Raw genomic sequence first — 21,745 nt, 5'->3', positions numbered from 1 at the left:
ATGACGAAGTCGTCGAAAAGTAGATGCTGGAATATGAGTAAAAACGTGTGTTTAATTGATTGATTGATAGATTTCAAGGCCCCAGGGTTTATATTTATACCCTGCTCAAAGAGCTACAACTAAACGCGACTAGAATTCGAATTCCAAATCATACGGAATCCGTACACAAAACGACTTAAATAAATAAGGAAATAACAAAGCTATCTCCCGTGACAAACTAAAATTCTTCCATAAACCGATCAACAGTTTCCGGACCCCTCCTCCGTATCATCGGCAGACTCCTTGCCATAGTCATCGGCAGACTCCTCCATTATAGCCATCGGCACAAACACATCACTGCCTGCAGACTTAGTCACATTCGACCTCTCCTTCATCGGCAACCATCCTCATCGGCAATTCATCTTGTAAACAGCATACTGCCACTTTATCCTGCCATCCTGGACACGTACCCAAAAAACGGTGTCAACAGGATGCTCCAAGCTGCGTCCGGTGCCTAACCCTAACCGAGCAAGGCTGCCTGCTCACCGGACGCACAGGCACAGCGTCCGGTGCTTCTGGGCCAGCGTCCGGTGAGTGTTCCTCAGCGAGAAACACTCCCGTGAATTCTCCAAATTTTTCCCACTGGCGCAATAGAAAATATGCACTTTATTTTCTCAAAAAGCGCCGAATCTCGCCGAGCAAGCTCCGCGGGAGGGAGAGAGGAACCCATCCTCTCTCTACCCTTTAAACTCCACCTCCTTCTCAAAGTGTGCGAACACCACAAAGTGTGTACCAACAAGTGCACGTGTGTTAGCATTTTCACAATCAATTTCTTCGAAGGAGTTAAGTTAGCTCACTAGGTTCTAAAAGCATGCACATGAACAATGACACCTACTGGCTTTCAATAACCGCTTAGCCAAAGAATTCCCCTCTTTATAGTACGGCTATCTATCCTAAATGTGATCACACCCTCTATGGTGTCTTGATCACCAAAACCAAAACCCTAAGCAATACCTTTGCCTTGATCTCCATAGGGTTTTGTTTTTCTCTTTCTTCTTTTCCATGTTGAACACTTGATCATCTTGTGGTCATCACCATCATCACCATGATCATCACTTGCTCTATTACTTGGCATGTACCAACCTCATTAAGTCTACACACACTTAGTATAGAGGTTAGTATAAGGGTTTCATCAATTATCCAAAACCAAAGTAGGGCTTTCAACAGGGTAGAGTTGGCGCCGACAAGGAAGAAGAAAGATCAGACGATTCCTAACCATACGACACTATTTGGCTGGTAAGCCATAGCAGAAAGTATTGTGGACTGATTTGTTGTGAGAGAAAACACTGCTGAATGGTTGGTAGATTCGGTTGAAAAGCTCAAGCGAACAAGGTGGACCTTCATCGAAAATCGTCTCAAATCTTTGTTGGCTCAATATACACGTCCCTTTTCCTAAAAATATATAATGAAAAGTTCATCATTCTTGGTTTTTTTCTTGAACGTAAACATTGTTTTTCGGTCATGTTGCATGAAGCTCTGGTTTCGTTTATGTTCTCCGTTCGTTTAAATTTCACAACAAATCAGCATCAACATCAGCATCAACAACAACCTTTTTTGTTAATCAACAAAGCTATAACTCAAAATTTGGGGTTTAAAGGTTGAAGGTTACATCTCAAATTCAAATGAAATTCACCACCTCCTGCGTCTCTAGTGAGCCTCAGGTTCTCCTACAAGGCTACAACTTGGTTCACCGGTTCAAGGTTGAGGACTTCAAAATTTAGTGGGCAAAGGCACAAAAATATAGCAAGGGATGGGTGAAAAGAATGAGGTTGAGACAACAGTGATGCGTGCGTGGTGATGAAGAAGATGAGGAAAATGAAATAAGGGCATGTTTAGTTCCCCATTTGAGCCAAAATTTTTTAGATTTTGGTTCACCATCCAAGATGGCGCAGTTGCCTATCTTGTCCAGGCCCCTCTCCTCCTGAGCGCCCCCAATGGATGACTCAAGGGGCCTTTGCGTCGCCGCCTAGGACCCTTCTCCCCGGCTCCCTCCGACTACCGTCGCCGCCCTCCCGTGGTGGCAGCTCCCAAAAAGGAGCCTCATCTGCACCCCCACCCCCTCCTCCACCACCTGCTCTTCCTCCTCCCTCCACCACAACTAACCCGGCGTCCACGGCGACGGTTGGATCTTGGCCCCTACGGGCTAGATCCGCCGTCCGCCCCCCTTCCTCAACCCTTCTTCATTTGGCGGCCATGCGATGGTTAACCGGTCCATGGCGGGGCGAGGTGGATGGTGGTTGGCCGGATCCGGGCTCTCAGGCCCTAGATCTGGCGTCGGCCCAGCCTCCTTGCCCCCCTTCCTCTCACCGCGGTGGTGGCTTTCGACAGTGGCTGGGTCGGATGGTGGCCGGCCAGATTTGGACTCTCAGGACTCGGGTCTGATGTCAACTCTTTCCCCCGCCCCTCCCTCTCACTGCGGTGTCGGCCGATGTGGGGGTGCCTCCTGGGCGGGCTGCCGTGGGCTTCATGGCAGACACCCCCTTATCCTCGCTGGTGGCTGGGGCCAGGGCGGCTGCCCATGGGCGTCAGGGGCTTCCTTTCTTGTGGCTAGGCAACCATGGTAGGCCCGTGGACACGTCGTCGTCATCCCCCTCTCTGACTCCGATGGCCAGGCCAGGGGCGGTCATGGTGCTCATCCAGGCTCCTGTTGTATTCGAGGGTGGTGCTCTGGTGTTGTAGACCTCGCGGTGAAGCGGTGGTTGCAAGAGTTCAAGGTGAAAGCTCAGCTTGGGTCTGCCGGGTGTACAACGGTGGCGCCTTGGACGCTTGGAAGCATCGTTTTTGAACCTTGTGCCTTTTCGTCAACTTTGCCGGATTTTGGGCGTAAGCCCTATATTAGAAGCCTCTAAGGGCAGTGGTGATGGTGTTTTGGATGTCACTTACTTCCTGAAGGCGCTGCTGAAGAATCTCCTACAACCCATCGCTTGTCTACTACCGTGGTCACAATGTTGCACCTTTCGTGCTTCTCGCTTTCCATCACTTTGGTCTCTCCAGCTGATTGTGGTCATCGTCGTTGTTTAGGCCCCTTTTTGTAGATGCTTTGTTGCTAGCAGCGTGTTGGCCCTATTCGTGGTTGCTTTGCCGCGTTGATGGTCGGTTGCTTGGGCAGATGCTTTGCCGCCGGTGTGCTAAGGCGGATGTTGCCGCCAGAGTTTAGGCCCCCTCTCATGCAGATACTTTGCTGCTGCGAGTGTGTCAGCCCCATCCGCGGATGCTTTGCCACGTTGATGGTCTTCGTGTTTGGGCGGATGCTTTGCCGCCTAGAGTTTCTAGCGGATGCTTTGCCACTATTATCATCTACGACTTCACTTCACTGCTGGTTTCCAAAGCGTTGAGTTCTTTTATATTCGGTTCAGTTAGCTGGGGGTTGTCAGGTGGAGGGCCCCCTCCCTCATGGTTCTTGATTTTCGTTTATGTTGGGGACGTCATTGGTAATCCATGGATTACTTGCGAATCTTTTATATCGGTTACTTTGTCGTTCCTTCAGCTCTTCTTCTTAATGAAAAACGCGTGAAGTCACGATCTCGAAAAACCTACCATCATTGTACAGAATGAAACTAAACATCATGCAAAATTTTTAGCAAAATAGTTGTTATTTTGCATTTTTTGGCCTCAAAAGGGAAAAAAAGCCTAAAAAAGTCTTTAGTACCCAAACCTGGAAATTTTGACATTTTAGATGAAATTAAATATAACCCTAAAAATTTTAGTATTTTATACTTTATCATTCTAAGTAGTTGGTATTTTGTATTCCATGGAAACTAAACAGGGCCTAAAACGTGTTGATCCAAAATCTGGGCGCGGGGAGGAAGTAAATACCAAGGTGTGATATGCCCTGTTTTGTCATCACACTTGAAATTTGACTTGCATGATCAAAGCTTTTAATTTAGCTTTTTCTCTGGTCCAAAGCTAGGCGGTTCTAGCAGTTTTTCTTGAAGTTTATAGACGTTTTTCTGCTGTGAAATTCTAGAATATATATGTTGGAATGTCGTCGTCGTCGTCTTCTTCTTCTTCTTCTTCATTGAATGTGGCAAAACACGTGATGTTTTTATATGTATTGCTTGTCAGACCATTCAAATCGTCGTGATTATTAAAAGAGTACCAATAATGGATCATAGAAGATGGCAACAAAATTAAGGTCTTCTTTAGATCCAAAAATTTTTTAGATTTGGCTAATGTAGTGCTTTCGGTTATATTTAATAATTATTGTTTAATTATAGATTAATTAGGCTCAACATATCTGTCTCATAAATTATGGATAAACTGTGCAATTAGTTTTTTATCTATATTTAATATTTCATGCATGTACCGTAAGATTTGATGTGATGGAAAATCTTGAAAAGTTTTTGGATTTTGGGTGGAACTAAACAAGGCCTAATGCCATGTTATTCACGAAATACAAATGATTAATTACTCCTAACCCAATCACAGTAAGATAAGACATTTTCAATACAAAAACCAGCATAGTTTCTATAAACATTAATTACACTGCCATCGAAGCGTTTTACTCATGTGGCAAGGTAGTTATTGGAGAAAAAAAAATTATAGAAACCGGGTCTAAGTTAAAACCATATCTACACGAGAACCAAGATATGAAGTGATATGATAGATTGAGAATGGAGAGAGAGGATGAATGTAATTGGATAAGAAAATTATTCTACTGAAACAATCTATTGAGACCATAATTTCTATATGTAGTGTAAATTAGTAGGTATAAAAATTACATGTAATTTCTAGCATTAGGACTGCCCTAAGAGCAAGTATTATAGTGGCCTGTAAGCCAGCTAAATACTGAGATGGAGAAGAGAAGAGATGGAGAAGAGAAGGGAGGAGAGAAAGGAGAAACTTTTTAAGAAAGATAAATAGGTCATGTATTAATAGTAAATAGCTAACTATTGTATGAGTGAGCTAAGAGAAGGCTGCAAAAAAACCTTACGACCAGCAAGTGGTCTGTATTATTAAACTTGCTCTAAGAACAACATCACTCATCAGCCGTGGGCCCCGGGGTGCCTGCCAGCAGGAAGCCCTTGTAGGTGACCTTCCTCACCAGCGATGCCCCTCCCCACCCTTCCTCCAGCTCCTTCACAACGCGCTCCCCCAACAGGTCCACGCCCTGCTGCTGCTTGGCCGTTGTCACCGCCGACCACGACCTCAGCACGCCGATCAGGCCCTCGAACGACATCTCCTGCTCCATGTCGAGGCTCGCCGGCTCTCCTTCCTTCCCGAGCCCGATGTCCTCGAAGGGGAACGGCAGGTCCCGGTATCCGTCAGTGCAGTACCTGCATGATACCATGCATGGATCAAGGATCACACATCTGACAAAGATGTTCTTTGTTTCCTTTTCGGTGCATTATTTACATAGTTGGCCAGGATTAGCAGTGTTGTACCGAGCTCGGGGGTCCCAGTAGGGCAGCGTGGTGTCGAAGAAGCGCGCCATCATGTCCTCCACAGGGCTCATGCGGTAGTTGTATCCCCAGACCGCGATCACCCCGCCGGGCCGCCGCAGGACGCGGCACGCCACGCCATAGAACGCCGGGAGGTCGAACCAGTGCACGGCCAGAGCCACCGTGATGAGGTCCACGCTGGCCTCGCCGCCCAGCATGGCGACGAGGTCGTCCTCCGGCAAGGCGTCGGAGGTGTGCAGGTACCGGACCCTGGGGTGTGGCGTGGCGTGCCGCAGCTGCTCCACGGACGCGTCCGTGGCCACCACGCTGTCGTAGTGCTCAGCAACCTGCACGGCGTCGTTCAAACCACGTCACGTCGCTGTACACACGAAGAGATTGAAGACGACGCTGCTTTATATAGAGATAGCAGCAGGGAGTTGAGATGCATGCTTACACCGATGGCGGCCTGGCCATTGCCAGTACCGACGTCCCAAGCGCGGCGGTGGTGAGCGGTGAGCGCCGAGAGCTTGGCAAACAGATCCTTCGGGTACGCCGGGCGTGCTGCGGCGTACACAGCAGCCTGCTCGGTGAACAGCCCGGCCATCTGGTCTAGGTCCCCAGGGAACCCCCAATGGAACGGACCACACTGTCCAACCTGAGTTCTTCTGGCTATTGCGTCAGATTTAGATCTGAAAAAAGTAGCAGGGCTGGTGAAGGTAGTGACGTGAACAAGATGGCAACTACATATACAGCTGTCTATCTAGGAATAATAATAGATAGATAATGTGTGTGTTCAAATGACGACATTGCTGACCTCATTCTGGTTGTCACACTCACGGTTTCTTGCTTCTCAAGTATAAAGTATAAACAGCTTCTGCAGTATGAGCTAGTTTCTAAATTCAAGCGTCATCTGAAGATGGTTGAAAATTATGCCTTGTCATAAATTAATAATCAAACACTAACAGAATCAGATAAGTTAGGATAACAAGTTCTATACAAACAACACCTCTGAATGCCAGAATGCAGAGCCAGTTAGGCAAGTGCATCGAATGGCATTTCACCGGCTGACAGAAGTTGTTTTCAGCTAGGCGTACTTGTGAGCGCAAAGCCCCTCAAGAACATTGCCGATCACCAAAATCGCCATGAATACCATGCTTTAAAACATCTGTCAATGCCTCTTATGTTGCAGAAATACCAAGTTTCCTCACAATCCATTAATCCAATGAAGATGGCAAATCATTCATCCATCATCTCTTCACTCGTATGTGTGGCAATTGATAAGAGAACACTCAGCTGCTCCAGTACACTGCACAGTGCATGGTATTGAGCTTACAGTGCTCCTGAATTTAGATAATGGGGGCTTGGATTGTAAATATAAGCCTTATCCTACAAGCTGCCTGGAACATTGTTACTGCCAAAGACCCTTATCTCACTGCAATTGTCCAAATATTTCCCTGACAACTCCTTCTGGACAGCCAAAAACAACAGACCCAAATCCATCTTCCGGGCCTCTCCTGCAGCTCAAGGATACCCTTCACCAACATTGCATTATCCAAATCCACCAAGGCAACTCCAGCATCTGGTCGACCCCATGGTGCAACCTCTGGGAATCCATTCACTCTCATCTTAATCTTCCTGTCACTCAGCCCTCTCTTCCTCTAAATGTGGCTGAACTCTGGATCCTGAACACTCAGATTTGGAACACTCCCCTCATCTCAAGCATCTTCAGCCATGAGGCCACCCAAGAAATCACTCAGCTTCAAACTGTTCCTCCAATGAGACTGACATCATAAGATGGAAACCAGTGGCAAAAGGTATATGCACTGCTAATGAGCTTTTAAACTCAAACTCCCAGGTACAATTACCAATGCAGGGATCCAGAAGCATTTCCATCTCAGGCTATGTACATTCCTCAAGAGAGCATGGAAACACAAGACCTTGCCACCCTGTATCAAGACCTTTCTTTGGAGGCTGATCAGACGAGCAATAGCAGCTGGTGAAAGAGCAGGAAGTACTCAACTAAAATAAGTAAGTACTATTCTACTTGTAACACCACTGAAATGATGCTCATTTGTTCTGCAAATCCTCCTGTGTTCTTCCATGCTACCATCTTGAGTAAGATGAAGTACAGGAAATACTTCCAATATTGATCGATCAGCAAACATCAGATGAACAGATGCAGGTTCTAGTCACCACTTTGTGGTACATCTGGAAAGCCAGGAATGACAAAAGGTTCATAATGTCGTGGCGGCAGATATCAAAGTAAACTTGCTGCAAAAGGAGCAGGAACCAGATCAACAAACCAAGGAACAACAGCCACACCAACATGATGACTTCAGCGCACATAACCTCCACCAATCAAATCATGGTATGTTTCCATCAAATGAAGGTTCAACGCAGGTGGCACAGCCCTAGGGAACAAGAAGCACCAACGACCATCCACACAGGACACTCATCGGCGACAGCACCACATCGACACCACCTCTGTATAGTTCTATGCTACTGGTTCTTCTACCAGGAACAAGATGCTACTCAGATGCATCCATTGACCCAGATCAAAACAGTCCTTCATCAAGGAGGGATGATCTTGGAGTGTTCATCATAAACACCCAGGCACACCCAGCACAGTCCATTTACAATCAGGAAATGATCTCCAACGCCACTTCTGTGCTAATGGCTGAGGCAGCTGCACTAGCCTAGCAGCAATGCTGGCTTCATTGCTCAATCTCTGTCCACCTTTTTTCAATAGCTGGTGACTTTGTTCAACGGTTCCAACCACTCTTCACCTCCAGATTGGACCATCAAATTCTTCACTCAAACAGTTCATCAACTTCAACTCTGGGAATAGACCGAAGGTTTTCAAGATTGCAAGGAACCAAAACCACACTGCTCACCTTTTAGCAAAACAGGCTAGGATATCCACCAACTCAAACACTTACAATCAGGTCATGCATGCTCAAATCAAGATCATGTAACTTCCTGCCCTCTACGGGTTGCATTAACTTCTGTACAATGGGAGTGCTTCTCCCTTCTTGCAGCACGGTGCTGCTAAATAAAGTTATGCTTGTTATTAAAAAAAAGCTCCTGAATTTGCAGAGGCCACCGAAGAGCTAGATATTATTGTTCACCACGAAAGCTAGGAAGGTCCCTAGTCCATTAGCATCCTCCAAAATGATCAGCCAATGACCCCTGTTCCACAATTATGTTCTCACCGTGCCTTCGGAAACCAAGTTCCTCACCATTGCAGCAGCAAACACAGCTGGCCATTTCCTCACTATCCTAGTGGAGATGTCAGATCATTCCCTTATCATCTTCCATGTGTTGCAGTTCGTAAGATAATGATCCCTATTCCCTAGGATGCCACCACAGAGTGGATGTGTCAATTGTGAATATGCCCATGAATTTGCAGCTGCAACCAAAATCTGGATATCAGCACAGTTTGAGGAATGGTTACAAGAAATAGTAAGGCATGATTTACTCTATGACCTATAACCAGGACCTAGCCAACATTGAGCAGAAAAGTGAACTTAGAAAGATAGTCTCACCAGTCAAAGTGAATACCAGCGTGAAGTTCAAGGAATCATCTCATTACATGCTTTGCAGTCACCAGTGCTTTATAAAATTCACAAGTAAATTGCTGAAGTGCTCAAAAGCAATGCAATGTGTGGAGCCACAGACTAACAAGTGCCAAACTGTTGCTTAGCAAATGGTCACATAGGAAAAAAAATATATACATATAGTATGCACGCATCTGATAACTTATTCAATCAAGAAAAGTTGTATTTTATTTGATCTTTGTCCATCTCAAAAAGATGACATAGACATGCAGAACACAATTCAAATTCAGAGTTCATAGAATTCCAACAACAAAATAGTACAACTTAAAACGCTGCAGTTTATACCACATGCAGCAATCAAAAACACCTGGGCAGACGTAACCATGACATAAGCCCAACTCATAGAATTAATCTGATGCCTCTTTGATAGTTCCTGATTCTTTTCTGCTTTCCAGTGCCGATATCCTCTTATTTAGGGATGCATAATGCTTTTCAGAAGTTTCTTTAATGTCCTCCACCTGGAATTAAGCACATCAAATCTTAACCACTAGTCAAACACAAACCAAATTTAAATGCAGACCTTTTTCAAAATGTTGTGTTAAGGTACCAGCCTCGTAAGGGAAAACAAAGACATAAATGGAAAATTCATCATGAGGTTGTAATATTTCGAACAAAAAAGAAACATCAAAACAATCATAATTACTTCACAACAGAATTTAAATGCACAAAATCAAGAATAGTTTTACTTGTTTATGCACAGATGACTACACCAAAAGTTAGATAAAAGTAAATTTAAGTTCAACTACCATTTATAAAACCACAGGAACTCAGTTACATCAATCCTCTATATGAGATAAATATCCTTGATAATTAATAGCACGCCACACGTTAATTTGGTAAGCCAACTTACAAAATACACCAGGACATAGATAATACTCCCATAGAAGAAGCTCAGCTGACCTTGTTAGCTAATGCAATTGGCACATGCAAGGTGCACTGAGACTCATAATATCTCTCATATGATGAGTGCAAACTCTGATTCACCAACAGTGCCTCTAACTCTCAGGGTTCATAGTTTGACAACAAACATGTGACTCAACGCCGCTGACCGCTCAAAAAAAAAAAAGATTCAACAGCAACACATAGTTATAGTTAGATAAGCAGTTTGTGGAGATCCAGGGCAAGGGCAATGCTTGTGACTCAGTTGGCAGTAAAGGTGGGGCCTACTTCAATTGGCAATAGCTATGACCAATTCTACAATGCATATGTCTCTGAAGGAAATAGGACTTTGTACTTTTGCGGTCAGTTGGCAGTGAGGGAGCGTGATATCAGGGACAGAAAGAGAAAGTACTTGTTTATTTCTTATGGTGCACTCTAAGCTTATGGTGCATCTTGCTTGAGGTGTTCTTCCACAATGGCTATGGTATTGTATAGTACAAGCATTAATTGCTTAAGGCTAACTTTTTCATCAAGCGGGTGCCCTAAGTCATAATACAGAACGCATTGATAAGACCAACTAAGTGGCAAATGTTGGCACCTTAAACGTGTATAATGCACATAACACCTACATGGTCACATTAAAAAGGGCATAATTATTCATGTGATGTATATTGATGTCAATGTGCCTCGCAAACTCTGGATGTTGCTCTAACTACACAGCCGAGCATGACATGTTCTGTTCTACAGCATTCTCATTTATACAGCAATCTTCTGCAGCAACCTAAAATTAATTTGCTGCAAGCACACATAAGTCCGAACAGCTGGAGCTTTTAGAATAAGCACATGAAATGGAATCAACTACAACCCACATTTCCCTTGACGAGGCCGTGTTTTGCAATTAGTCCATTTCAATTCTGGGAACCAAAAAATGCGCATTTCGATCAATAATCTGACAAGGGAAGAAATTTGGCAGGGGCTAATAGTTAGTCGTCCAGAACGCCGCGGCGACCAGATCACGGAAAGGTGAGAATGCCTCGACAACCAGAGGGGACTAAATTTGCTAGACAACAAACAGATTCGCAAATGAACCGGGGTAATTAATCAGATATCCGCCAGAAGAAGAAAAAAAACGGCTAGACGGAGGCCGGGGACTCACCTGGCGGGTGATGGCGGCGCGGGCGATCAGGTGGTCCTTGTAGATGAGGAAGAACCCCGCCGCCGAAGCCGTCGCTGCGCCGGCAGCGAAAGACGACAGACGCACCCTCCACAGGTACCCCATCCCGCTCTCACCTGTCAGCTCTCCTCCTCTCTATCTCCCGCCTCGCCGCCGCTTTGCTCCGCCGGAGACGAAGACGACAGATCACAGCCCAGAGCCCACGATTCTTCTTTTCCCAAAAATGGATATATCTATCTGGGCTGATAATGGGCTCGTGGAAAGAGTAGCACCACACGGGCCTCACTGCACTCGGCCCAGCCTACTCATTTCCCATTGCGAGAGAAAAGAAATCGTATCGTTACCGGATAAAGTAACCGGACGTGTTGGCGACGGCCGGAACGCCTGCAAGGCAAGGCTGCAACGGACGAAATGCCGGCGCCGGCGCCGCCGCTCCCTTCCCTCCCGAAGCCGCAACCCATCCTCCACGTAGCCAAAGCCCTGGTCCTATCCCCTCGGCAGGCGCAACCCCAGGCCCGAGGGCGAGGCCGACCCCAGCCGGTCATGTGTGCCAGCTCCAAGCGCCTCGACGACGCGCTCTCCGCCGGCTTCGTCCGCCTCCTCAACGCCGGCCACGTCCAGGATGCGGACTCTGCTAGCGGAACCGACCGGCGCTACGACCCCAAGCCGGGCGACTTCGCGGTCGGGGTCGTGGTCTCCGGCACCGAGGCGCGCCTCGACGTCGCGGTCGGCGCCGACCGTCTCGCCACGCTGCTCGCCAAGGAGCTTCTCCCGCTCGACCGCGACAGTGCTGACTCGCCGACGCGACAAGCTCTGCCTGGGCCGGGGAGCATCGGCGTCGTGGCGGGCCTCACCGTGGACGACGACAAGGAGGCCCGGAGGCAGAAGCGCGGGAGCAGGACGCTGGTGGCGCCCGGGACGGTCGTATTCGCGGAGGTGCTTGGACGGACGCTTAGCGGGCGGCCACTGCTGTCGGCGCGGCGGCTCTTCCGGCGCCTCGCGTGGCACCGCGCCAGGCAGGTTGAGTGCATTTGTTCTCCCTTCAGACATTGATGATTCAGATAGTATAGGTGCTGATGCAGTGATTGGTGCGTTTTGTCAGACAGATTCTGCAACTTGACGAGCCAATTCAGGTAAAAATTTACGAGTGGAACACCGGGGGGCTACTCACAAGAATTGAGGCAAGGAAGAGTCTTTTCCCTACCCCTTCTACTATTGATGTGTCATATGGTCACCAGTTGTGTTATTTTGACTTCTGTTCAAGGCTAAGATTTAGGCCAACTTCATTTCAGGGTCTGAGAGCATTCCTTCCTAAATTTGAGCTTGTGGACAGGATAAGTTCATTTACAGACTTGAAAAACAAGGTAAGGAGCTTTTGGATGTAGTGCTGTTAATGCCCATTTCATCATTTGATTGTCGTTATTACGTGGTTATGATACTGGAAACAGATTGTGCTTTCTGTTTTTTTTATTAAATAAGGGACTGCACTATCTGATATTTAAGTTAAAATCTTGTGGTTATGTTGGCTGACATCACTTTTGCTCCTTGGCATACAGGTCGGTTGCAGCATTCGTGTGTGCATTGCAAGGCTCGATGAAGAAACTAACGACCTGATAATTAGTGAAAAGAAAGCATGGGTCGGTGACATCTCTCTATAAGCTACAACTATGGTTTTGTTTTACATATTACGTGTATGTTTTATAAATTGAATTGTACTCCATCCAGAAATGATAACCATATTTGACCAGAGGAGAAGTCAAACTTTATAAATTTGACCAACAATTCAAATTATATGCAAGTGTAGAGCATAAAACCTACATCAATAAAAAAGACTCCACTAGGGGGAGAGATGTCCCCCTGATTTTCATCTTAAGAAGATGGTGCCGTGACTCGGACCCAGGCTGGCTCGGCCAACCGCTTCTTTGGCGTGTTGTGCTGACCAGATGCACCGTGAGAGTGTTGGCAAAACTTACATCAATAGGTTTTTCACATTGATATTTAGCAACTGACTACATATTGTAAGAGAAATTAAGGGTCAAAATCAACTTTGTATTACTTTTACTTTGGTAAAATGCGATTATCATTTCTGGACGGAAGGGATGACCAGATGCCCAAAATGCTAACTGTACTTTACTGTTTACCACAGTCAAGTATGTTGAGACACATTAAATTCTGTACATGGAAATTGTGTAGGTTATTTGTTTGCACGGTTGCACTTATGTACTGAATGCCATCATACTTGCCCAAATTATCAATGGTAAATCAGCTTCTTGACATTGAATTTGTCTGCAAATAGCTAACACTGCAAAAGATATTGTAAATTTGTAATGCTGAATGTACTGATGTTCTGAATTATAATCATCAGGAAATGACTTATCTTAAAGAAGGAACCCTCCTACAAGGGACTGTTCGCAAGATTTTTCCGTATGGTGCACAAGTTAGGATTGCTGGGACAAACAGAAGGTGTGAAATGGAACCTACAAGTCTGCATGCTGTTTGTGTATTTACAGTCAAGCATAACTGCATAAGCTAAAAAAACTGTCTGTTTTTCTTATTAAGCCAAGAAATGCAAGTGGGTACCCAATGGGATGTTCATTCCACTTTGAAATCTAGATTAGTTCATTTGCATGAGTTTTGGGTCAACCCAATGACCTAGAGAGAAATCAAGACCCACTTCCCTATAAATGCAACTAATAGTGTAGTCAACTACTTATTTGCAGTGGCTTACTTCACATATCGAATATTACTCGAGGCAATGTTTTGTCAGTAAGTGACATCCTGAAGATAGATGACGAGGTGAAAGTTATCGTGATCAAGTCAAATGTCCCAGACAAAATTGCACTGAGGTAAACCTGACCTCACACTAGCATTGGCTCTATTCAGTTGTGAACTAGCTGCTGTGTTTGTCTCGATTTTACTGAATACTTTCTTTGTGGTAAGGTCTAATCAACATAGATCGTAGAGTTCTGAAACTATTTTTTGCTACTTGGTCAACAGCACAGCAGACCTGGAGAGTGCACCTGGTTTGTTTCTTTCAGACAGAGAGGTGAGATACTGAGCTGCACTCTAGCCTAGTAGTTATTATATATCGGAATACTACATCTCTTGTTTGATGAATCTCCCTCCTATATGTATCTATTCTTAGTATTACTTGTCTTGTACTGATGCAGAAAGTGTTCTCAGAAGCTGAGGAAATGGCAAAGAGGTACAGGGAGCAGCTTCCAGTTATGTCTCAGAACCCTATATTAGATGATGGCATTCCAGGAGAAATGCTACCATTTGATGACGAAGCTAAACTGTATGCAAACTGGCAATGGTTCAAATTTCTGCATCATAACTAACCTGGTGACAACAGCAACAGAGATCTTCCATAGTTTTGAGGAAATTATGGATCACGTCAAAGAGTATGGCACCTAATGTAGCAGAACACATATCTGGCAATTGTTGACTATGCAATAATGCAAAGCTGAACCATCGCTAGAGGACCTGTTGAAGTCAAATACTGACCACTGGTGGTAGCACTCCACCTCCATAACCGAGCATCAATCATGGAGAATTATACTGGACAGGCAACTTCATCCGGCAACCAAAATAAGGGAAATGGTTCCTGGCTGCAGAACATTGGTGTTTCGAATTGCCTCATTCCTAGTTCCCCCTGGAGTGAAATGTTGTAATATCATTTTATCTGTCTGTAGAATATAGCTTCATTGCATTCATATTCTGTCAAACACGAGTCAGAGCACTCCGTGGCAACAACACGGATCTGTCCATGAAATAGTTTCAGAAATTTTGGCTCAATATGTAGTAGCACCATGTCCCTGAATTTTTGAGGTATTGTGATGGGCGCAAGGGAGTCTCTGGATTATTATTATGTACACTCTGCCGGGCTAGTTACCACTGGCAGTCGTGTTAGAGTGAGAAATTTCAATATTTAACCCTGATTTCGCGATCGCAAGCCTTTCAATATTTAACTCTATGCGTGTGAATTGTTTCAATTGAAGGGATTACGAAGAATTTGACTCATTTCTTATTTCCAGCTACCTCTTTACATTATTGGCCTTGTTTAGTTTCAATTTTTTTTACAAAATGGACACTGTAGCACTTTGTTTATATTTGACAAATTGTGTCCAATCATAGACTAACTAGACTCAAAAGATTCGTCTCGCAAATTACAGGTGAACTGTGTAATTAGTTTTTATTTTCGTCTATATTTAATGCTCTATGCATACATCTAAAGATTCAATGTGACGGAAAATATAAAAAAATTTGTAAAATTTTTTAGGACTAAACAAGGCCATTGTTTAGGTCACGGGAAATGATGATACTACCATCCCCTGTATTCTGGAAGCCTCGACGCTCGCCCAGCGCCCCACTTCTCTTGGTTCTGCACTTCTTTTCCCGACATCTTCCCTGCTGGCCCTCCTAACAGTTCCCATAGTCCCCAGAACTTAAATTTCACACGGAGCTAACATATTTAGTAAAAAAATCAATGTATTTTATCGTACATAATAGAACTGCATACAATTTAGTAAATAGGTTCAAGTCGACAATAGAACCATGTAGGCAATTTAAAAAGTACAGGTTCACATAGAAACACTAGAATCATCCAGCCAATTTGACATACAGGTTCACATAGACAAAAGAAACATCCTGATGGCTGATAATCTACAATAATATAAAAGTCTCCAAGCATTGTTCTAGGAATATTCAAACATCGATCTTCTCTCTCTTCTTTGGAGTGAGTTTTTTCTTCAGACCTAGCCTCTTCCTTGGAGTGACCATAGTATTACTTGCCCCTTCTCCGGTTTGACTAAATACCATAGGAAAGTAATCTGGTTCAGTATATGAAGTAAGGTAAGCACAAACATGTTAAACATAGTGTATTGTTTTACCTTATGGTCATTGTTGTACGGCTTGCGATGATCTGATTAGTGCCTTCAGATTCCACCATTGTTAATTGTATTTTAGGCAAATCATTTTTAGGCTAATCAGATCATTTTTAATTTTTAGGCTATTCATTGTCAATTGGCAATTCACCTTCTTGTAACAGGCCTAGGACTAGTGTTAATTTCTCTTGTGTCTTCTAGTTCTTGCACAAGTCCAGGACTATTATTCACTGAATTTTCTTGCACATGAACCTTCTGTCTTTTGGATGGACTAGGAGCCGCATCACCTTTGGTAGAACAAGCAGGCCTACTTGCCTTTCCTTTCTTGGCCCAACTTTTCCTATAAATATAAAATAGAGATAAGTTCAAAATATGAAGAAAATATGAGTTAGTTCGAAAAAGAAATACACATTTACCTCTTCTTTGTTCCATTGAGAGGACACTTTGGGGATGTTGTCCTATGGCCATGACCTAAGCAAATTTTGCACTGTACTTGCCACATGCCTTTTCCCCTAGGCTTGTTTCCCTTGTTCTCAATGCAGCTAGATATCTGAGTTCCCTTTGTCTTCCAACCTCTCTCTTATCAAGTGGTGGTAGCACTTTAAATCCAGGATCCACACTGTCCATTGAGATTTATCAGGTAGTGGTTTGATCACATTACCATAGGCTAGTCTAAAATGGTACACTGAGTAGTATGGATCAAGGTAATCTTTCATCTTAGGATTTTCTATGTGTGGTAATTAGAAGCAAAGCATGTGCACATGGTTTCCCTGAAACTTGCCACTCCCTACAGGTACATGTGTGATTCCAAATATTAACCACATGCCTTATGATCTTTTGGGAATTTATGACCTCTATCACCTCTGCTTCACCACTCCATCTACCATTGAGAGTTGTGGAGTCAATACTCAAAAATGATCGACAACCATTTATGAAACCATCAATACTTGGTTTCAAACAACAAAAAAATCTGTAAAAAAAATACACCTTGCTCTTTATTCACGACGTATATCTCTACAACACTTCCTGGCATCCTAAGCTCAATCTCTGCCTTGAAGTTGAATAAATATCTAAAACTTTGTAACCATGTCCCATGAGTTTTGTTCTTTCGCCAGAACAAAACCCTTATGCACAGTATCATACCCAATTTTAACTTGATACTTGTCCTCTAACTCTTTTTGTTTTTTCTTTGCACCCATGTTTGGATCCTTCATTAGTAAGGGGACTGACTTCTCGTGTACCCAATGGTATGATGCCATCTTGGTCCTCACTCTTCCAGTAGATGGACAGAAATCCTTTTCTTTATTCAATGTAATCTGTTAAATGGAAACAAATATGTTAGTAAAGCAACATACATGCATGAGGACTAATACTGCATAATACATTAAGTTAGCATACTGCATATCTGAAAAGTGTTAGTACCCTGACTTGGACTTGATCAGGCATCATCCTTGCTACAATAGACCATGGACAACCCTCAGCTTAGTGCAGTGCCCTCTAAACAAATGTTTGCAAGGTTTATCTGTTGCAAGTTTAAATTGTCCCTTTATAGCATGTTGCCGCACTGCGGCCCCGAAATCAGGCCTTGTTTAGTTCTCTACGTGGATTTTTTTTGTCACTGTAGCATTTTCATTTGTATTTGCTAATTATTGTCCAACATTCCAACATGGACTAACTAGACTCAAAAGATTCGTCTAGCAAATTACAGACAAACTATGTAATTAGTTATTTTTATCTATATTTAATGTACTATGTATGTGTCGCAAGATTCGATGCGATGAGAATCTTGAAATTATCTTGAATTTTTTTTGGATTTTGGGTGGAACTGAACAAGACCTCATTCATACAACATACTAGCATATATGGTTCTAGCTTTCATTGGAGGGTCTTCTCTATCATATAACACATAATCCTCACCGGGTATACGATCATTAACTAACAACTCTATATCTTATAGGCCCACATTATCAAGATTAATTTCAGCCACCTTCGAGCTTGCTCAGCCCTCTCATCCTCTGCCCTGAGGCCAACAAACTCATACATTGCATCTTCATCCAACACACGAAATACACCACCAATTTGATCTTGTCCAAGAGCCCAAGAGGAATAATCTCCGGATTGTCCCAGTCGATTGCATGAGAAACAAATGCCTCCTTGCTTGAATCTATTGGTCCTATGACATTATCAAGCCCCACATTACTTGTTGCTGCCTCTGTTACATAGCTACAAAACACTTCTCTGGGTTTGTTCTCAACATCAACAAATAAGAATAACTTCTTATCACCCATCCTTTCAACAAATGCAAGGGACGGTTCTGTATCATTTAGGCCTTGTTTAGATACACCCAAAAACCCAAAACTTTACAAGATTTCCTGTCACATCGAATCCTCCTATATGCAATTTTCTTTCTCTACCACTACTCATGTCAAACTCATGTATTACAGGCAGCTGCCCCGCTTCCCCAATTGAGCCTAGCTTTCAGGTCATTTTTTAGCATCTTCAAATTATAAGATAGACAATCCACAACTCATTCATCATATTTTCGTGGCATATCAGCAGAGCAACCATCATCAAACTTAGAATATCTTCAACAATCGTCACCCAAAGTACAAGTTAGACTATCTTCAACAATCGTCACCCAAAGTACAAGACTCATTTGTCCTTTAAGTAGCGCTACAGGTAAAAGTTCTATATCTATTTTTAGTCTTCTCTAATAATAAGACCTAAAAGATAACACTCTCTACAAATGGGTCTCAAAGAGAGATGATACCCAAATTTAGACTATGTCTCTCCTGATACCCAAAATGAATCTTCTGTGTGGTTACTCTGTTGGAGGCTATAGGTATTGTATTGGAGACAGATTTTGGATTTAGGTTCCCAAATGGGTTTCTTGGAGACATCCTTAGCAGTGACGCCGAGCGGCGTGTGTCTTTAGTATCTGAAGGTATTTAGAATGCATTGTATTATTCTGAAATACTCCCTCAATCCTAAAAAAAAGTGACGTTTTTTATTTTTAGACATCATATTTGACCATTCGTTTTATTCAAATTTTTTTATAAATTGTAAAATAAACAAATCATTAATAAAATATCTCTAATGATAAAATAAGTGTCAACAAAATATAAAATATTTATATAAAAAATTTAAATAAGACAAATAATTAAATAAGATATCTAAAATTCTAAAACGATATTTTTTTTTGGACTTAGGGAGTATATGTATGTTCTCCTCCGTGCCTGATCAGAAGAGGCGTGATGAGCTCATATTACAGTGCTCCAGTTCCAGTAGATCCGTACAGTTAGGAGGAGTTGAGGAGAGACTTGGGCCTTGTTTAGTTCCGAAAAATTTTGCAAAATCGACACCGTAGCACTTTCGTTTGTATTTGATAAATATTGTTCAATCATGGACTACTAACTAGGCTCAAAAGATTCGTTTCGTCAATTCCGACCAAACTGTGCAATTAGTTTTTATTTTCGTCTATATTTAATACTCCATGCATACGTCTAAAGATTCGATGTGACGGAGAATGTGAAAAATTTTGCATTTTCTGGGAACTAAGGCCTTGTTTACTTCCAAATTTTTTTGCAAAATAAGAATAGTAGCACTTTCGTTTGTATTTGACAAATATTATCCAATTATGGACTAACTAGGCTCAAAAGATTCGTCTCGTCAATTCCGACCAAACTGTGCAATTAGTTTTTATTTTTATCTATATTTAATACTTATGTATACGTCTAAAGATTCGATGTGACGGGGAATCTGAAAAATTTTGTAAAATTTTTCGGGAACTAAACAAGGCCTAAACAAGGCCTTGAGGGGAGTAGCTGATGGCTGTGCCGTGTGCCAGACTTTTCAGGCTCATCAGAGTGAAGTCTGACGCCACGGTGCGTATCTTTTGTGATGAGATTAGAGATAATTTGAATCTGAGGGATCAGAGATGGAATGTTTCGTTGCGCGTTGGAACTTGTTGCCCTCCTTGGCTGACGCTGCGCGGGCGCGGCTGCTGTTCGGCCTCGAGCAGGGAGACGACGGAGGAATCACTGCAGATCGCAGCCTTGCAGGTGCATTTGCTCCTGCATTGAACAGCGTTTGAACACTCGTAGCTACTAGTGCGAAGCTAAACACGTCGTTCCACAAATATTTTGCCTAAAAATTTCAAAGTTGAACATACTTTTGCGGGGATTGTTGTTGATAAGCCGGTCATATTCTGTTTTCTTTCCTGATCATGAATCACAGATCCAATCAGGCCGATCCCATTCACAAAATCACAGCGGAAACCCCTTTGAGAGCCTTGTATGCTAGGCTGAAGGGGGCCATGCATGCTGCATTGCGGCAGGCAAGGCTGAGCTGAGCTGCAGATGCCAAGGCCTTGTTTATTTCCGAAAAAATTTCGGATTTCGCTACTGTAGCAATTTCGTTTTTATTTGACAAATATTGTCCAACCATGAACTAACTAGGATCAAAATATTCGTCTCGTAATTTACAGACAAACTGTGTAATTAGCTTTTGTTTTCGTCTATATTTAATACTTCATGCATGTGTCGCAAGATTCGATGTGATGGAGAATCTTGAAAACTTTTTGGATTTCGGGGTCAATTAAACAAGGCCTTAGTTCCCAAAAAATTTTGCAAAATTTTTCAAATTCTCCGTCACATCGAATCTTTAGACACATGCATAAAGTATTAAATATAAATAAAAATAAAAACTAATTGCACAGTTTGGTCGAAATTGACGAGACGAATCTTTTGAACCTAATTAGTCTATGATTGAATAATATTTGTAAAATACAAATAAAAAAGCTACAGTGTGCAAAATATTTTGGAACTAAACAAGCCCCAAGGCGAAGTGGACTGCCCCTTCCTGCCACCAGCGCCACCCTGCTTGCTTGGCTGCTCGTGCTTGAGCCCCAGTCAAGTCGAGGATAAAAATCAATCATGGTGCGGCCGCGTGCGGTCAAATCACCCGCATTTAAATCCCCTGCATGCGCGCGCCGGCCGCCCGGATGGTTCACCGTGCACCCTGGCCTCCTCGGCTTCGGCTTCCACCAACACGTACGGAGACGGTGTATGGGCCGAGGTAGGGCCATGGCCGCGTACCAGCTGGAAACCAAACGTACTGGAGGACTTGCTGTTCTCCTGTTCAAAACCAAACGGATCCTCAGCAGGGCGTCCCGAGTAAATATGGGGCCCAGTTCAAAACAATAAGTGAAGGTCTAGTGTCTATTGTCAAAATCTAAAAAATATATTAAATATCAACATATTACAAAGACAATGTATAAAAAATTAACTAAATAAAATAGGGATTATACCAGGCAATGATCTCCGTCTGGCGTCCTAATCTGGGTCCAGCCGTCTATAATTGCTATTAGGTCTCGACTCTTGAGCGACGAACAACACCAAAGGCGAGGAATAAGTCTAAGGGACGAAACCACGAACTCACGAAAGGTTACAAACTTATGTGAAAAAAAATTACCAACCATAGACTTTTCTAACTCACAATCATGGACTCAATGTGTTTTCTCACGAAAGAAGTAACAAGCTTTTACTAATTATTATATATACTTAGAACACTTAGTAAATTTTGGGACCCATAAATTTTGGAGGCCCAGTTCGGTCGCACAGGCCGCACGGGCTCAGGGACGCCCCTGATCCTCAGTACCGAGGAATTAGCCGCAAGGGATTTTCTCAAAGTATTTTTCATTAATTAATTATAAAAAGCACTGCTGAATATACTCAAACGAAGCCTGCCACCAAGATTTCACGAATATTT

The 21,745-nt window shown here is 43.3% G+C and overlaps 3 protein-coding genes across 6 annotated transcripts; 1 reads left to right on the top strand and 2 right to left on the bottom strand.

Moving 5' to 3' along the window:
- On the bottom strand, positions 4,654-9,105 carry LOC8082165 (putative methyltransferase DDB_G0268948). 2 transcript variants are annotated; one of them, XM_002455818.2, is made up of 5 exons: positions 8,966-9,105; positions 6,235-8,829; positions 5,875-6,109; positions 5,424-5,767; positions 4,654-5,315 (listed from the first exon to the last, which is right to left on the bottom strand). In XM_002455818.2, the coding sequence occupies exons 2-5, from the start codon at positions 6,237-6,239 to the stop codon at positions 5,018-5,020; spliced, it is 882 nt and encodes a 293-aa protein (XP_002455863.2). In that variant the 5' UTR covers positions 6,240-8,829; positions 8,966-9,105; the 3' UTR covers positions 4,654-5,017. The 2 variants fall into 2 exon arrangements, with proteins under 2 accessions (XP_002455863.2, XP_021312497.1); XM_021456822.1 differs by having other exon boundaries at positions 6,235-6,330; positions 6,427-9,035.
- On the bottom strand, positions 9,187-11,315 carry LOC8082462. The gene is made up of 2 exons (XM_002455817.2): positions 11,073-11,315; positions 9,187-9,495 (listed from the first exon to the last, which is right to left on the bottom strand). Exons 1-2 carry the CDS (start codon positions 11,193-11,195, stop codon positions 9,385-9,387), a joined length of 234 nt encoding a protein of 77 aa, XP_002455862.1. The 5' UTR covers positions 11,196-11,315; the 3' UTR covers positions 9,187-9,384.
- On the top strand, positions 11,386-15,056 carry LOC8082461 (30S ribosomal protein S1). Of its 3 annotated transcripts, none has more exons than XM_021456818.1 (8): positions 11,386-12,110; positions 12,197-12,271; positions 12,383-12,454; positions 12,647-12,727; positions 13,456-13,553; positions 13,811-13,936; positions 14,088-14,136; positions 14,261-15,045. In XM_021456818.1, exons 1-8 carry the CDS (start codon positions 11,502-11,504, stop codon positions 14,429-14,431), a joined length of 1,281 nt encoding a protein of 426 aa, XP_021312493.1. In that variant the 5' UTR covers positions 11,386-11,501; the 3' UTR covers positions 14,432-15,045. The 3 variants fall into 3 exon arrangements, with proteins under 3 accessions (XP_021312493.1, XP_021312495.1, XP_021312496.1); XM_021456821.1 differs by having other exon boundaries at positions 11,461-12,110; positions 12,193-12,271; positions 14,261-15,056; XM_021456820.1 differs by lacking the exon at positions 14,261-15,045 and having other exon boundaries at positions 14,031-14,136.

The sequence above is a fragment of the Sorghum bicolor genome, chromosome 3 (genome assembly GCF_000003195.3).
Source record: "Sorghum bicolor cultivar BTx623 chromosome 3, Sorghum_bicolor_NCBIv3, whole genome shotgun sequence".
Classification (NCBI taxonomy): domain Eukaryota; kingdom Viridiplantae; phylum Streptophyta; class Magnoliopsida; order Poales; family Poaceae; genus Sorghum; species Sorghum bicolor.
The sequence above is the reverse complement of the archived record's forward strand: the minus strand, read 5'-3'. Positions and strand labels throughout refer to the sequence as shown.

Bases quoted from the DNA above. Each gene is read 5' to 3' on its own strand.
- LOC8082165 (XM_002455818.2), bottom strand. The intron at 5,768-5,874 runs GTAAGCATGCAT...GACGCCGTGCAG, and splicing joins ATGGCCAGGCCGCCATCGGT to GTTGCTGAGCACTACGACAG. The intron at 5,316-5,423 runs GTACAACACTGC...GGTATCATGCAG, and splicing joins TACTGGGACCCCCGAGCTCG to GTACTGCACTGACGGATACC.
- LOC8082462 (XM_002455817.2), bottom strand. From the start codon at position 11,195: ATGGGGTACCTGTGGAGGGTGCGTCTGTCGTCTTTCGCTGCCGGCGCA. The intron at 9,496-11,072 runs GTGAGTCCCCGG...GCTTAATTCCAG, and splicing joins GCGCCGCCATCACCCGCCAG to GTGGAGGACATTAAAGAAAC.
- LOC8082461 (XM_021456818.1), top strand. From the start codon at position 11,502: ATGCCGGCGCCGGCGCCGCCGCTCCCTTCCCTCCCGAAGCCGCAACCC. The intron at 12,272-12,382 runs GCAAGGAAGAGT...ACTTCATTTCAG, and splicing joins GGCTACTCACAAGAATTGAG to GGTCTGAGAGCATTCCTTCC. The intron at 13,937-14,087 runs GTAAACCTGACC...CTTGGTCAACAG, and splicing joins CCAGACAAAATTGCACTGAG to CACAGCAGACCTGGAGAGTG.